Genomic DNA, 17,833 nt, shown 5'->3' with positions numbered 1-17,833 from the left:
AATTCCAGCTGCACTGGGAAATTCTGTATTGTTAACTGTTGTTAACCATTTTTTATAAAAGGTGTGTTTATGCATTACTTATAATGTACACATTAATTTACAAATCCAATTTTACATAACTACTCCAGTTGTGCTCTGGATAATTTTTAACATCATGTCATTCAATCCTCCTTATTAGTGAGAGCAAAGTCCTTGCACAAGCAAATAATGGACTGAGCTATACCAGGACACTTTTGAGCAACCCTGACCCTACTACTATGAGCACACAGTCTCTGGGATTGCTCTCCAATCTGTACTCACTGATGTCCTTGGAAAGTTTAATACCACCTACCAATATCTTTCAGACACTTTTTTCCAGTGATGCCAGACCAGATCCCCAGACAAAAGTCCCTCAGTCCGCCCTGGCAATTTTCAGCAGAATGGGCCCCGCAGCTAGCTTAGCTGGGACCTAGATGAACAGCTGGTGCATTGTATGCCTGGCCAGGAGGCCAGAACCCCCCCAGGCCAGAATCTCCTTCTCCTGGGAAAAAAAACACTCTGCTTTGTCTCATGGTATTTATATACCCTCCCAACTATCATCTGGGCATGCTCCCCCCAGGCATTGGCCAGACTGCATAAATATTCAGCTGCATAATTTGGCTTTCCCATCCCACAATCTTCCAGAACCTTTCTAGTCAGGCAGGGGGAATCCGTCAATCCTGTACTGTAGGTAGTGAAACACAGAACAGACCAAAACAATCACATGCAGCTCAATGGATTACATCAAACCATTAATAATGTTTACCTAACCTAGCACCTTTCTAGGAGTGTGCTGCATATTTGATGTACCGTTTGGCATTTATATGCTATATACTTGTCAATCGTATATTATATGATATGTCTGTATATGGTTTACAGAGAATATACCAGGTTCTTTGTGACCCAGATTTGATATATTTATTGATGTTTTATGGGATCATGATGAAAACAATTTTGTGCTATATCTGGGTCTTGTATATTTATACTATATTTTCTACATAATGGGTATTACTGTCAGGTTTGTTTTCATAATATACGTGTACTTGATTTGTTTTTCTGTTTATCGTGCCTGGAGTTCCCATTTATCTTAATCACTTAAAGACCATATAACATATCAGTATGTCACGGTCTTCAAGTCATTATAAGATCACAGCCATGATCTCTGTACCATTGTTTTCAGCTAGTGATCACACAAGTGATTCAGGGGGCTTTAGCGCTACTTATACTTCTATACTGAGATGTATTGGAGGTCCTACTTCTAATATCTGACTTATGCCACGTACACACGATTGGAATTTCTGATGAAAAAAGTTAGACAGAATTTTTTAGAATTTCTTAGGAAATTCCGACGGACTTAGAAAGAGAGCATGTTCTCTTTTTTTCCCGAACAAAAAAAATTCGGAAATTCTGTTCGTCAGTATGGAACTGTGTGTATGCAAGACAGCTTGAAGGGAATTCCGTCTGAAAAATCCATTTGAGTTTATCCCAACGGAAATTCCGATCGCGTGTACAGGGCATTGGAAATGGTTTCTCCGAGATATGCCATCACGGTGTGAATGCAATTGGAAGCACACACACAGTTTAATTCTTATTCACACTACAATGTTCATTTTTGTGAGTGCTTAGAGAGAAATTAAAAAAAAAAACTGTTCAGAGAGGGCAATCAGTAAAGTGCTGACACAACCACTTTCGAAATTAAAAGCAGATAACAGTATAGCCCTATTAGTATCCTTTGCACTGTACTTTAGCTTAATGTTTTCATTTTGAAAAGCTTTTCATGTTAAGTCCACTGTGTTTTATAAGCAATTATTTCACAATCTCTAAATTGAAGCTGTTTAAGTCATTTTCATAATGATGCATTAAAATCGTTAGACATTAGAATGTTACTCCATTTCCTTTAAGAATGCACTGTCAAATAAAGACTGCATGCAAATGGAAATTCGCAAGATGTAATTTTGTAGCTCTGGCACTGTACTTAAAGGAAATGCATATATTGCTTGCAATCAGCTAATAGGAAACATTTACTTGGTGGCTGTCTTCTTTATTACTTATATTTGTGCCAGCAAATTTAAGAGTGTGGGCAAAGAAATGTTTCTAGTGACCTTTTGTCCGGAATTTAGCTGGTTGCCTTATGAGTGAGTCTGAAGGAAACTTTCTCCTTAGTGGTATTGAAATATAACAAGAGATAGGAACACACTTATGAAAATAGTAATTTTAGGTGAATCTCTGCTCATCTTTACCACACCATAAATACAATTATAAACCCTTACCACCCACCACCCCCCTCCAAAAAAAAAACCTTCAATGAAACTGCTCCCCCTGGGCCACATTAATTTACAGTACCTCAAACTCTACCTTGCCTCATATCACTCATTGTTTCTGCCAATCAACTCCACATTTCGTTTTTTATCTCCGACCACCTCTCCCAGGTCTTTAAAAAATGTTTCCATCAAGTCCTCACTAGAATGATATAATTCTTCCATGGTACTACCCTCCTTACGTTCCATAAATGGAATTTCTTGAAAGCCCCAGAACTTTGGAATTGGTCCTTTGGCTGTGTTTAATACGTGGGGAGTAAGTGATTTATTGTACTGTTCTATTGAATTCACTGTACCATGAAACAAGCAAATCTACAGTTCCCTGGGTATCTCAGTACCAGTGATTTGTACCAACTGAATTATGCTCCTCCAGAACGCTTGTATTTTAACACATCCCCACCAAATATGAAACCTAGTTCTACTGTCGTTGCACCCTCTGCAACATAATGGTCCACTGAAGGGAAGCCCAGATGTTCTCTCGGGTGTCCTCGGTTGGTATATCGGAAGGCTCTCAACAGATCAGGAAGTACTTGCACAAGCAAATAATGTACTGAGCTATACCAGGACACTTTTGAGCAACCCTGACCCTACTACTATGAGCACACAGTCTCTGGGATCACTCTCCAATCTGTACTCACTAATGTCCTTGGAAAGTATAATACCACCTACCAATATCTTTGAGACACTTTTTTCCAGTGATGCCAGACCAGATCCCCAGACAAAAGTCCCTCAGTCCGCCCTGGCAATTTTCAGCAGAATGGGCCCCGCAGCTAGCTTAGCTGGGACCTAGATGAACAGCTGGTGCATTGTATGCCTGCCCAGGAGGCCAGAACCCCCCCAGGCCAGAATCTCCTTCTCCTGGGAAAAAAACCCCTCTGCTCTGTCTCATGGTATTTATATACCCTCCCAACTATCATCTGGGCATGCTCCCCCCAGGCATTGGCCAGACTGCATAAATATTCAGCTGCATAATTTGGCTTTCCCATCCCACAATCTTCCAGAACCTTTCTAGTCAGGCAGGGGGAATCCGTCAATCCTGTACTGTAGGTAGTGAAACACAGAACAGACCAAAACAATCACATGCAGCTCAATGGATTACATCAAACCATTAATAATGTTTACCTAACCTAGCACCTTTCTAGGAGTGTGCTGCATATTTGATGTACCGTTTGGCATTTATATGCTATATACTTGTCAATCGTATATTATATGATATGTCTGTATATGGTTTACAGAGAATATACCAGGTTCTTTGTGACCCAGATTTGATATATTTATTGATGTTTTATGGGATCATGATGAAAACAATTTTGTGCTATATCTGGGTCTTGTATATTTATACTATATTTTCTACATAATGGGTATTACTGTCAAGTTTGTTTTCATAATATACGTGTACTTGATTTGTTTTTCTGTTTATCGTGCCTGGAGTTCCCATTTATCTTAATCACTTAAAGACCATATAACATACAGAACGCTTGTATTTTAACACATCCCCACCAAATATGAAACCTAGTTCTACTGTCGTTGCACCCTCTGCAACATAATGGTCCACTGAAGGGAAGCCCAGATGTTCTCTCGGGTGTCCTTGGTTGGTATATCGGAAGGCTCTCAACAGATCAGGAAGTGGTACCAAAAGACCATCAATAGACCACAATGCAAATTTTTGTATGAATTTGAATGCTGATAGGAGGAGAGAGCAGATGATGAACTTAATCTCCTTCACCTTTTACTGTCCAATCACAGCCTAGCCAGCCTCACAACCACTTACGCACACCAGACTGGGAGGAAGTGGTTGTGTGGCTGGCTGGGCTGTGTGTGGGCTGTGTGTGGACTGTGAAAGGTAAAGAAGGAGATTAATGAGTTCATTATTGGCTCTCTCCTTCTGCATTTCAATTCAGAATAATTTGGCATTGTGGTCTATTGATGGTCTTTTAGTATCAGAATTGTTGCAAGCCTTCTGTATACCAACCAATTACACCCGAGAGAACATCCAAGCTTCCCTACAGTGGATCATAGATCCAGTCAAGCATTTTATGACCTCCCTAAGTAAGAGGGGTCGCCAGCTTTCTGATAAGCCTCCATTTCAGCTTTTTAGTGATGGGTGTCACACCGTTGGGAGTTTGATCATCATTTCAACATCCTTTCCTCTATGGACTTTGCACATCTGCTTATATTTCTTTTCTGTTATGCACAATTGATGGCACTCATTGCACTTTAATTAGTATTTGTTTTTTTCAACTTCAAAATTTTTCATTAACCACATACACTGTGTAATACACAGATTGCACTTTATTCATTAAGCACAGCTGCTGTTTATTTTATGTTTCTAGCACAGGTATATTTTTCACAATATAATCTTATATACACTATGGGCCAGATTCACAGAAGAGATACGACGGTGTATCTCTTGTCGTATCTATGCGGCTGATTCATAGAATCAGTTCCGCATAGATAGCCCTAAGATCCGACAGGTGTAATTGACTTACACCGTCGGATCTTAGGATGCAATACTTCAGCCGCCGCTGGGTGGAGTTCGCGTCGTTTTCCAGCGTTGGGTATGCAAATGATGTTTTACAGCGATCCACAAAGGTTTTCGCATTCGTTAAGTCGTCGCAAGTCTTTTTTTCCCGTCGCAAAGTTAGTCATGTTTTTTCATGCCTTAACTTTACACAGCCCATGTTAAAGTATGGCCGTCGTTCCCGCATCGAATTTGAATTTTTTTTCCGGCGTAAGTACGTTACGCACGTCGCGATTCACAAACACGTCGGGCCACCGTAATTTCGGTGGCCCGACGCACGTCGGGAGCATGCGTAGAACGTCCGGCGCGGGAGCGCGCCTAATTTAAATGGTACACGCCCCATTTGAATTGGGCGGGCTTGCGCCGGACGGCTTTGCGTTACACCACCGCAAGTTTACAGGTAAGTGCTTTGAGGATCAGGCACTTACGCTGAAAACTTGCGGTGGTGTAACGTAAAAGACGATACGTTACGCCGCCGGAGTTTTTTTGTGAATCTGGCCCTATATTACCAAAATTAGTGAAACATCTGCCTGTACCGGTACGTGAACGTAAATGGTATCCCAGTCTTAGGCCTTGCTTTGTGTGCTGGTTTGCAATCATGTAGGAACAGGATAGAGCCATAAAAAAAAACAAGGAGAGAGGCGCCTCTGGGTGTAGATGTTTTAAAAAAAAATTAATACAGTAGTTTAGTACAGGCAATTCACAGTTAGCGAGGTAAAAGTAGGCATTGAACGAGTTCCAAACATGGAAGCGATCATCAGGTCAGTCATTCTGTTCCTGGTCCACCCTGATGGCAGCCCTGAGAATGTATATGTAACTCCTGAAATACTATTCTCCCACGTCCCCTCGACTTTTTTTTACATATTCCCAGAGCTTGAACTCTTTCACCCACTGACTGTACACGTATTTGTACAATCAACAATATTTAATACTGATGAGATATCTGTTCTGTTTTTTTTGCACATTTTACTTGTATAACAGGAATGAGCCACCCCCAAACTAACTGCTGTTGTCTTAAAGTTGGGAGCATGAAAATGTCCAAAAGGTCTTGGTATGCTGATGCCTTAAAAGTTCCCTTCATTGGAACTAAGGGGCCAAGCCCAACCCCTGAAAAAACCCACACCATAATCCCCCCTCCACCAAATGATTTGGACGACACAGAGTCCGGACCTCAACCTGATAGAACACATTTGGGATAAATGAGAGCGGAGACTGCAAGCTAGACCTTCTCATCCACATCAATGCCTAACCTCACAAATTAGCTTCTGGAAGAATGGTCAAACATTCCCATAGACACACTCCTAAAGCTTGTGGACAGCTTCAATATTGAATCCTACGAACTAAGACTAGGATGCCATTAAAGTTCATGTGCGTGTAAAGGCAGGTGTCCCAATACTTTTGATAATATAGTGTATCTGTGAAATACGTGTTGGGCCGGCCTGTAAACTTTCCTTCTTAGTGGTATGGAAATATAACAATAATGCCCCATACACACGATTGGAATTTCCGATGGAAAAAGTCAGACAGACTTTTTCCATCGGAAATTCTGACCATTTGTATGCCCCATCGGATTATTTCCATTGAAAATTCTGAGGAATTCCATCAGAGTTTAGATAGAGAATATGTTCTCTTTTACTCCGATGGAATTCCGTCGGAATTCCGATGTGATTTTGGTCAGACAAAGGTAAGTGCACACTTATGAAAGTAATTATTTTAGATTAGCCTCTGCCCATCATTACTTCTGAGACAATCTAACTCTCTAAGATGCTATTTTGTTCCCAATCATGTTACTTTTTGCCAATTTACCGAATTAGTTGCGAGATGGTCCTCCAGCTCTCCGTTGTTAGTACCACCTACTTTGCCAGCTTTGTTACCCATGCCCAACTTTTTTAAACATGTTGCTGCCATCTGTTTTAAAAAAAAAAACATATGTTTATGTGTCTTTATTTGATATTGGGAATAGAATGGGCTTATAAGATTTGCAAATCTTTGCATTTTGTTTGTAGATTTTACAGTGTCACAACTTTTATGGAATTGGGGTTGTAATTGTATAGGCTATATACACCAATGAGTCCTTCCTGGGATGCTCAACACTGGCCACGTCCCATCAGTATAATAACTGTTGCTGTACCTATTTAACTGATCACATGTCATATGTTCAACAATACAGTGACCATTATTCTTTCAATAATGTTTGAGATTCAAGCAATACAAAACAGTATGTGCATTGCAGAGATAAACAGAAACCTCTAGGAACCTCACACAAGGTGAGGTTCCTAGATTAAATCAACAATATAGCATATGTAAAGAAGAAATAGAAAGAAATGTCAGGCCCCATACACACGATAGAATTTATCCGCGAATACGGTCCAGCGGACCGTTTCCGCGGATAAATCCTCTCGAGGATTTCGGCGGATTTTCATGCGATGGAGTGTACACACCATCGCATTGAAATCCGCGCCGAAATCCTCTGGCGATGACGTGTCGCGCCGTCGCCGCGATTATGACGCGGCGACGTGCGCGACGCTGTCATATAAGGAATTCCACGCATGCGTCGAATCATTACGACGCATGCGGGGGATCCCTTCGGACGGATGGATCCGGTGAGTCTATACAGACCAGCGGATCCATCCGTTGGGATGGACTCCAGCAGATGGATATGTTCTGCATGTCAGCGAATATTCGATCTGCTGGAATCCATTCCAGGGGAGATATATCCGCGGAAACAGATCCGCTGGCGTGTACACACCATAGGATCTATCCGCTGAAACCCATTTGCTGGGATTTATCTGCAGATGGATTCTATGGTGTGTACGGGGCCTAAGAGTAGACACAGAATATCCCATGAAGGTGAGCTGGGTGGAAAGTTCCAAAGTCCCGCCAGCATCACCTCTCAGCTGAACAACAAGAAATGCCTTGTACACACGACCGTTTTTTCCGTCTTAATAAACTCGGATGGTTTTTCCGACGGAATTCCACTCAAGCTGTCTTGCATATACACGGTCGCACCAAATTCCGACCGTCAAGAATGCAGTGACTTACAACACTATGACAAGCCGAGAAAAATTAAGTTCAAAGCTTCCGAGCATGCGTCGACTTGATTCTGAGCATGCATGGTTTTTAGTGCGTCAGAATTCCATACAGACGAGCAAATTTTCTGATAGGATTTTTTTCCTTCGAAAAAATAGAGAACATGTTCTCTTTCTAAGTCTGCCGGAATTTCCGACGGAAAAGGTCCGATGGGGCATACACACGGTCGGAATATTCGATGAAAAGCTCCCATCGGACTTTTACCATCAGAAAATCTGACCATGTGTATGCGGCAAAAGAGTAAAGTATAGAAAAAAAGAATACTTAAGAGGGTGGAAAAATGCCACCAGTCCACAAGGTCTTCTATTTAGTTTAAGATTTTTATATTTGCATGCTATTGCTGTATTAAATGGAGCATAAAGAGAGAATTAAAATAAAACATTTTAAAGTGTATGTGTAGTCTGGTTTTAGAGAACATTAGAGTGAGAAAATGTTAGGCTGTGTGCAGAAAGACGTAAAATCCTAGCAGGTTATTGGAATTCTTCAAATATAAATTTGGTTCAACTGCAATAAACTGGTGTTTAGGCAAATGCTCATACAGGATTATATTATAACCAAATCATTTGTGATTCTACAAAAAAGAATTTCACATCAACCCGTCTAAACACTGCATTTTTGTTTATGTTCTTTTTTTGAAGACGCACACAGCCCCAACACATTAAAACCACAGTTTGAATAGATTAAAGCATAAAGTACACTATTGATGAGAACATTATGTAGGCAACCACTGCTAAACTCTCCTAATGAGAATGCCTTGGCTTTAAAGCTTCATGAGTCACTGAACTGCAACAAGTAGAGATAAGGAATTCTAACTTTTTTTGGCACTTATTTCCAGCATTCTTGCTCCAGGCCTGTGCACCAGGCATCTAGCATTTTTAGAAAGGGATCAGCAGGTTGAACACCATACTTTTTTTATGACAAGCATAATTTTAAGCAGTCAAGGTCATATGGCTTTATGAAGGTTTTCTATCTTCTATCAAAGACGATATTAGTAGGAAGGAAGGATTCGCTCTGGTCAAGATTTGTGCCTGTTTTGGGGAAATTTCATCTTGCTTTCTGTTCTGTGTAACAGCAAAGGGATATGGCTGTGGGCAGATCTACCCCTGATCTGGAATTATTTATGTATATATCTCTTGGTAAAATCCAGTATCAAGCCAGTGACACCATCACCTCCAAATTATGTATGAAGAGTGCATTTCAGGGATTTGAAGTTCACAGCAGTTCCTTCTGAAATGCAACAAAATGTTTTAGGTAACTAAAACCTTTATAACAACAAAGTAACAAGAAGGGTGAACCAACCTTCTGCATTTCCTTAGGTCCCATTTATGAAAAAAAATAGGAGTTTTACTCACAAGAGCCATATAATCGTATGGTTGTAAAATAATTTGAAAAAACTGTTTCTGAATAAGTAGAGAACCTGAATTTTCAGCATGAGAACTTGAATGAAAATTCACAGCAGAAACAGGTGCTAACGTGTATTGAGGGCTATACCCTCTTCCTCAGAGCTCAAAACCTGAAGCAAAGCCTGAAGTTTACCTAGGTACTGTACTGAAGTGTGGAGCCACCAAGTCCTTATGTTCCATGACTGCTTTATGTATCCTATACTGTCTCATATCACTGTAGTGCTGATGTTGTGTTTCTAATTGTTATCTGGCAACTAAAACCATTAGCCTGATTTTTTTAAATAATAAAAATGTATGTATATTGAAAAACGTAAAGTGGAATATCAGGTATATCTGCTTCCACTCCTTCTAAATCCTATTCTAACTCCCTAGAGGGAAGATGCTTATACTTGCCTATTCTCAGGGTGGTCTGGTCTGGTCATGTGACTTCCACAGTGGCTGGCTTCAGGAGAGGAAAGAGTGCCAACAATGGCTGGAATCCCTGTTCAGGGTTGTCACCCATAAGCTTACTTCAAGGCATCAATTGTCTGCTGTCCCTCCTCTCCACTAAAGCTGCCACTGGGAAGCCGATCAAGTGACTGGAGCACCCTAAGAATAGGTAAGTATAAGGATCTTCCTTCTACAGGGTATTTAGAATAGGATTTGGAAAGGGGGTAGGAGCAAATTTAAAATGAGATAGTTATAGCCTGGAATTCCACTTTAACTATGGCACAGTGGTGGTCCAAATGGTAAGGCTAGGAATGTATTACCCACTTGTAGCTAATGACACAAAGAAGTATGAACTAGCATGGTATGTTTGTGCTTCAAACGCTTTTCACATTTTTTTTTGTGCTTGTGTTTATTAGACATTGATGAATGCGCTGAAGGATTTGTTCAGTGTGACAGCCGTGCTAACTGCATTAACCTACCAGGCTGGTACCATTGTGAATGCAGAGATGGCTACCATGACAATGGGATGTTCTCCTTGGGTGGAGAGTCATGTGAAGGTCAGTATTCGTAATCAAAGGGTTTGAAGAGTTTACTTGTGTTAGTGTTAAAGGCACAAATACACAAACGGCATATATTTTCCTCTGTGTGGAATGCTTTAGTATATACGCATTGAAAAAAAAAATCTGAAATATATTTATGTTTACCGTCAGACTGATCTGTAACTCTAAAAAATCCAGATCTACTGCATAGTTTTAGCTGTACATTAGTCCATGGTGTTCTTTTCATATAGGAGAGAGAGAGATCGGATTAGAGAAAAAAATGCATTATTTCAGCCCAGGGAATGTTCTGCACTCTGCAAACTGACATAAATAAAGGCTGAGTATCACTGTGGAGTGTTTCTATCTGAAGTACAAATTATATTCTTTCTGGTGATGAATAGGCCTCCAAGAATATAAAATGAATTACAACTGGCATCCAGCTAAATGCAATACTATCTTCAAAAGTCAGGAACTATGTAGCAGGATTCTGAAATAAATAAATTCATATAAAAAGAAAGTGAACACAGCTTGCCATCTAGGAAATGGTTTCCCATATAATGTAGATTATAATGCAGAAGCAAAGCAACGGTATCATGTGTAATCCACATGCAGTTACATTAATTAAAAGCCACAGCTGTTGTGGATTTATTTTTTATTTATTTATTTAAATACTGGTATAGCCAGAGTAATTGCTGTGGTTAACAGAAGCTTTACCTTTTTATCTTTACAATTTCATTCTCTTATACAGAAGTCTCATCGGGCTTATTCAGTAGAGCAGTGCAAAGGGTAACTGTAATATGCAAACTGCTGTGACCTATAGTAATCAATCCCAAATTGGCTCTTAGCTGAGAAGACTAAAGTAGACTGAAACGTTGCTCGAGGTTACTGTACTTGGCATATTACAATTCCTCTTTGCACTACTTTACTGAATTAAAACAACCTGTCTCTGATACATACATTCAGTATGAAACTATCTCTGTCAGCATAAGATGTGATTATATCCAGAAACCCTAGGTACTGTTTTACAGTCTACAGTATGTGAGTTGCCAGGCAACCAAAATCACTGCCTTATTTTATTACCTATCTACGGCACTTTAATGGTAGAAAGCAAATTACGTCTAAGGTTAAATTCACTACAATAAAAGCAGACCCTATTTTTTTTTTTTCATAAAGATATATATTTAAATATTTTTTTTGAGTTTAAAGCGGGGGTTCACCCTATGAACGGAAATTTTTATTTTTTTTTCCTACTACCATAAAATCAGGCATTGTAGCGCGAGCTACAGTATGCCTGTCCCGATTTTTTTACCCCCGTACTCACCTTGTAATCGTTCATCGAAGATACCGGGGAATGGGCGTGCCTATGGAGAAGGAGGACGATTGACGGCCGGCTCTGGCGCGTCACGCTTCTCCGGAAATAGCCGAAATAGGCTTGGCTCTTCACGGCGCCTGCGCATAGCCTGTGCGCAGGCGCCGTGAAGAGCCGAGACCTACTCCGGCTGTCTTCGGGGAGAGTGACGTGCCAGGGCCGGCCGTCAATCATCCTCCCTCTCCATAGGCACGCCCATTCCCCGCGGGAGCCGAAATCTACGATGTCCGATTACAAGGTGAGTCCGGGGTTAAAAAAATCGGGACAGGCATACTGTAGCTCGCGCTACAATGCCTGTCTCGATGGTAAAATCATGTGGGTGAGGGTGAACTACCGCTTTAAGTTCCTACAAGCCTGTTTAATAAAGAGTCCTTTTTCTTAAAAACGTAAATTAAAATGACCGTGTGTGGGGAAAACGTTGTTTTATGTCTTCTGAAAAACGACAAAAAAAAAAAAATTCGAGCATGCTTAAATTTTTTATGTCGTTTTTTGTGTAATAAAAAATGACCGTGTGTAGCTAAAACGACGTTTAAAACCCACGCATGCTCAGAAGCAAGTTAGGACGCGAGTTTGAATGGAACAGAGTGCCGCCGTACGTGCTAAACGTAACCGCGCTTTGCTAGAGCTTTTTGAAAAAACGATGGTGTGTATGCTACGTCTTTTAAAATGAAGTTTGAAAAACGTTGTTTTTTTTTAATGCTAAAAAATAGCGTTTTTTTCATCACAAAAAACGACCGTGTGTACGCGGCATAAGAGCTAGTTTTAGTGCAGTTACACAAAACCACTACAATTCACTCCAATGAAGTCAGGTCACTGCAAGATGCAGCCATGTGCAGCTATTTGTGAAACATATATGAGGGTTTCTAAAATATTATGGTGATGTTATAACTAATCTAATTTTCAGGAAAAATGTTTGACATTAATTTTTTTTCTTCAAGTTCTTTATTTTGTATTCAGTACTCTATTTTACACAAAATCTAATACTTTGCCTGTAAAATGTTATGTCAATTTATTAAATTGGTGCTGCTACTATTTATTTATTGGATTATACTACTCTGCAATGGTAGAATTGCAAAGTCACATGGCCACTGATTTATTTATCAGCTGTTGTAAATTCTGTGCTGACTTCTGTAATCAGATGTCAAACTCCTAGAATTTACTGTGAGTGCAAAGATTCAATTAAATAGATTTACTGGCTTTCCCTTATGTAAATGTAAAGATGTTTTATATTGATTGGCTTAACCTTACTTAGTGTTTACATTCATGGCAAACATTCAAGGCTTGCATAATTTATGGGTAACTCATGGTGCAATCAAAGGCTTTAGCGAAAACCCAAACTAAAATAAATAAATAGGTTTTTCTTCTAAAAATGACATTTACCTGTCTGCCACCCTCCCTCCCCCGTCGTCAGTGCTTTAGGTCAAATGTACCTTCCTAATCTGCATACTTGTACATATCAGTGACTCAGAATGTATCAAGACTAAGGCCGCGTACACACGATCAGTCCAAACCGATGAAAACGGACTGAAATTCAGTTTCATTGGTCCAAACTGACCGTGTGTGGGCCCCATCGGTCCATTATACTGTAATTTTAAATTTAGAACTTGCTTTAAAATTGAACCGATGGATGCCTGACCGATCGGTCAAAACCGATGGTCAGTACGCAAAAGCATCGGTTCCAAACCCGCGCATGCTCAGAATCAAGTCGATGCATGCTTGGAAGCATTGAACTTCATTTTTCTCTGCACGTCGTTGTGTTTTACGTCACCGCGTTGGACTCGATCAGTTTTTTAACTGATGGTGTGTAGTCACATCAGACCATCAGTCAGCTTCATCGGTTAACCGATGAAACTGAACTTCAGTCGTTTTCATCGGTTTGGACTGATCGTGTGTACAGGGCCTAAGAGTTCAGCATGGCCGCCAAGCAAGTAGCATATTATGTACAGTTCATTTAACAAAACAAAAATATGGTGTGAGAAGAAAAAGGGACTTTCTCTGTATATTTGTTTTGTTATATGAATTACCTACTGAAAGTGCCAACAAGAGTAGTATTGGGACACCACATCTGACATGTACAATAAAAAAATATGGTGTGAGAGGAAAAGGGTGTTTCTCGGTATGCCCAAAAACACAGACAAAATAAAAAAAAATACAAAAGGATTTGTATTACAAAATATGTTAAAAACCATCAAAAAATATGCAGGTATCGTGCCTAAAAAAAAGGGAATGTTTTTAACATTATTTTATAATAAAACCGATTTTGTAGGATTCAAACATATTGACAATTGGGAAAATAAATGTGTACTATGAAGGGGAGAAGAAGAGAGCGATACAGAAAATAAGACTTGGAACATTAGGAATAAGGGGCCAAATCTTCAAAGGAGATACGCAGGCGGAACTGCTGTTCAGCCTGCGTATCCCTGTGGCTATCTTTGGAAACGATCCTCAGAAGGATTTTTCCAAAGATAGTCAGAAGATCCGACATCTGTAAGACACTTACTTGTCGGATCTTAGGATGCAGTACCGCATCCGCCGCTGGGGGCATTTCGAGTCGAAATGCCGGCTAGCGTATGCAAATGAGTACTTAAGCAGATCCACAAAGCTTTTAAGCTTTGTGTTTTCTGTGTAAGTTACGATTTGCACGCGTTAAATTAGGGCTGGTTTTACAATGTGTAAAGTTAGTACACCATGTAAAACCAGACCTTTTTTTCGATCGCCGCAATTTTTTTTTAAATTTGAATTTTTTTTCCCGGCGCGTATTTTTTTTTTCAAGCCGTCGCAACTATATTGTCCCGTCGCAATCCACAAAGCCCGGCTTAAATTACGTTCGCGCGCTGCACGTCGGGAAAAATGACGTCACACGCATGCGCAGTACGTCCGGCGCGGGAGCGCGCCTCATTTGAATAGGAATCGCCCCCTCGAGGAGACGACCGCCTTACGACGGAGGCACTTAGGTTACACGGCGTGTAATTTCTAGGTAAGTGCTTTGTGGATCGGGCACTTAGGTAGAAATTTAACGCCTGTGTAACTTAACTGCTGAAAGTTAAGTTAGGCAGCGTTTTTGAGAATTTGGCCCAAAGTGGGGAGGGGAGATATATTTAGCAGGTCTACCAATTAACCAATCAGAGGAAGAATAATGAAGTCAATGGTGAAAAGAAAACTATCAACAGTAGCAGTTGCTATATGTCTCTACTAATAGGTTTTCTAGACCCCTTTCACACTGGGTCGCTTTGCAGGCGCTATAACGCTAAAAATAGCACCTGCAGGGTGCCACTGCTGTCTCTCCAATGTGAAAGCCCCGCAGTGTGAAAGCGCCTCTGCAGAGATGCTTTGCAGTGGTTTTAACCCTTTCTTGGCCGCTAACAGGGGGTAAAAGCACCCCACTAGCGGCCAAATAGCGCTGCGAAATTGACAGTAAAGCACTGCTAGAATTAGCGGCGCTTTACCGCCAATGCTGCCCTTGCCCCAGTGTCAAAGGGGCCTTTAGGCTTCGATTAGTTTTAGTAGTAACCTTGCATATATAAAATGAGCCAAAATAAGCTTTGAAGTAATAGTAGGGATGAACAGTCATATAGTTCTATTTGTACTCTGTTTAGTATTCACACTGTTATAGTTACAGTAGTTGTATCTAATTTTAGAATGCTTGGTAGTGCATGCAAAGATCAGTAAAAAGCATCAGAAATGCACCACATCAAGTGAAAATTGCAGATATATAAATGGGATGTAAGGTGGTACTTTGGTTCTGAGTAGCATGGGCAGGAACTAGAGCCAACACATACATTGTACATGTCATTATTACCCGGTGTATAAGCAACATGACCAAAATAAATTTGTTTGGAGAAGAAACCCAACATAGCTGTTCTCTAGAGTAATTTTACAATGTTTCAAGCTAAATTTGTAGATACTGTGTGAAATAACAAAGGCGGTTGAATGTTTCTTCAATGTACTGTACACATGCAATAAATTGGTGCATTCACAAATCCTGTTGCAAGAACATTAGTGATCTACTTTAACTTGAACTTCTGAAAATAAATTTGGTTAAATAAAGCCTCGTACACACGATCGGTCCATCTGATGAGAACGGGCCGATGGACCGTTTTCATCGGTTAACCGATGAAGCTGACTGATGGTCCGTCACACCTACACACCATCGGTTAAAAAAACGATCTTGTTAGAACGCAGTGACGTAAAACACAACTACGTGCTGAAAAAAAGTTCAATGCTTCCAAGCATGCGTCGACTTGATTCTGAGCATGCATGGATTTTTAACCAATGGTTGTGCCTACTAACGATAGTTTTTTTCCCATTGTTTAGAAATCCATCGGTTAAATTTAAAACAAGTTGGCTTTTTTTTAACCGATGGTTAACTAACCTATGGGGCCCACACACGATCGGTTTTGACCGATGAAAACGGTCCATCAGACCGTTGTCCTCTGGTTAACCGATCGTGTGTACGAGGCCTTAGTTTACATGACTATAAAAAATTGCAACTACAATTTGTGCATGGGCACATTTTTTAGCTTTCTATCTAACATTTGAATGGTGAATTTTGACCTAATTAATATGAGTTGTTTCTCATATTTTCTACAGATATTGATGAATGTTTAACAGGAAGACATGGCTGTAATAATGATACGGTTTGCTTCAATTTGGATGGTGGGTATGACTGCCGCTGTCCACACGGAAAAAATTGTTCTGGCGATTGTATACATGAAGGCAAAATTAAGCACAATGGGCAAATCTGGGTATTGGATAACGATCGGTGTTCAGTTTGTTCATGCCAGGTTAGTTTTTGTTGTTCAAAACATAGCAATGGCATATTGTATGTATATAGCTATATTTGGGTAAATAATGCTGTACACTCTTTCCACAGGCTGGATTGGTAATGTGTCGTCGCATGGTTTGTGACTGCGAAAACCCAACGGTTGACTTGTTTTGCTGTCCTGAATGTGATCCACGGCTCAGCAGTCAATGCCTGCATCAAAATGGAGATATTACCTATAAAAGTGGAGAAACCTGGGTACAAAACTGTCAGCAGTGCAGATGTTTGGTGCGTACCCATTTTATAAATACCAATGATTTTCCACTAATCTGGCTATGTGAAAAAGTGTTTCACTTAATAAACTTCTATTACTTTTATTGGTAAACAGAGCAGGATTAGTAGCCAGTAAAACAAGACACATTTTTTTGGCTGGTTATTTTATCAGTTTCTCACCTTCTTTAACCGATTACATTCAGAAGAATTGATGATGATAAACTATTTTGCATAATGTTGGGTTTACCCTCACTTTCTTTCCCTGTGACATTGCTGGTGAGAATTATTAGAGTAAATCTATAGTTCTATTTTAAGCATGCCCAAAAATGAATTCTGATTAAGTATAGCAGCTGGGAACTGAAGTTGTTGAGCGTTTTTAGTAAACTGATTTAAAACAAAAAATGGTATACAGTATAGTGATAACCTGATGTTAAATTTATTTTTAAATTTTTTAAAGGAAAGGTTGATCTCAAATGCTGTTAAATTAACAAATCAAAATGGATTTAATCTATACAGTTTTATTTACTTTTCTTTTAAAAGTGTTTTTTTTTATTAATTTTTTATTCAGCAAGGTGAAGTTGATTGCTGGCCTCTTCCTTGCCCAGAAGTTGACTGTGAATTTAGTGTGGTTCCTGAAAGTGAATGCTGTGCACGATGCATTAACGACCCGTGTCAAGCTGACATAATACGCAATGACATCACAAAGACATGTGTAGATGAAACCAATGTGGTTCGTTTTACAGGATCTTCTTGGATTAAGCATGGCACAGAATGCACACTTTGTCAGTGCAAGGTAAAAACTAATTGTTTTTGTATATAATATTTTGTTTGCACCAACTTTTCAGAAAACCAAAACTATAAATGGTTCTTGTATACCAAAAGGGTCAGTGAACACAAACTTTAGAGACAGATTTTATAATATCTGTGGCAAGATCTCTGCATCTCAGTACATCTGAGGGGGTTCCACTCTTGTAAGATTTTGAGTTATTTTACATAATGAAGAACAGACAATTGTAACAAACAGAAATAGGACTTTTAATATTCCATCAATCAAATTCACAATTAGTTAAGATACTTTATTACAACTGAATTTGATTGATGGAATATTAAA

The 17,833-nt window shown here is 39.8% G+C and overlaps 1 protein-coding gene across 1 annotated transcript in view; it reads left to right on the top strand.

The window, feature by feature from the left end:
* The window catches only part of NELL2 (neural EGFL like 2), a 329,995-nt gene that overhangs the window by 301,013 nt on the left and 11,149 nt on the right, over positions 1-17,833 (top strand). Inside the window, exons 16-19 of the mRNA XM_040343892.1 lie at positions 10,196-10,336; positions 16,278-16,471; positions 16,561-16,737; positions 17,291-17,515. Of these exons, the coding sequence (XP_040199826.1) occupies positions 10,196-10,336; positions 16,278-16,471; positions 16,561-16,737; positions 17,291-17,515 (737 nt within the window). The remainder of the gene's footprint in view (positions 1-10,195; positions 10,337-16,277; positions 16,472-16,560; positions 16,738-17,290; positions 17,516-17,833) is intronic.

Source organism: Rana temporaria, chromosome 3 (assembly GCF_905171775.1).
Source record: "Rana temporaria chromosome 3, aRanTem1.1, whole genome shotgun sequence".
Taxonomy (NCBI): Eukaryota; Metazoa; Chordata; class Amphibia; order Anura; family Ranidae; genus Rana; species Rana temporaria.
This window is presented reverse-complemented; position numbering and strand designations above follow the sequence as displayed.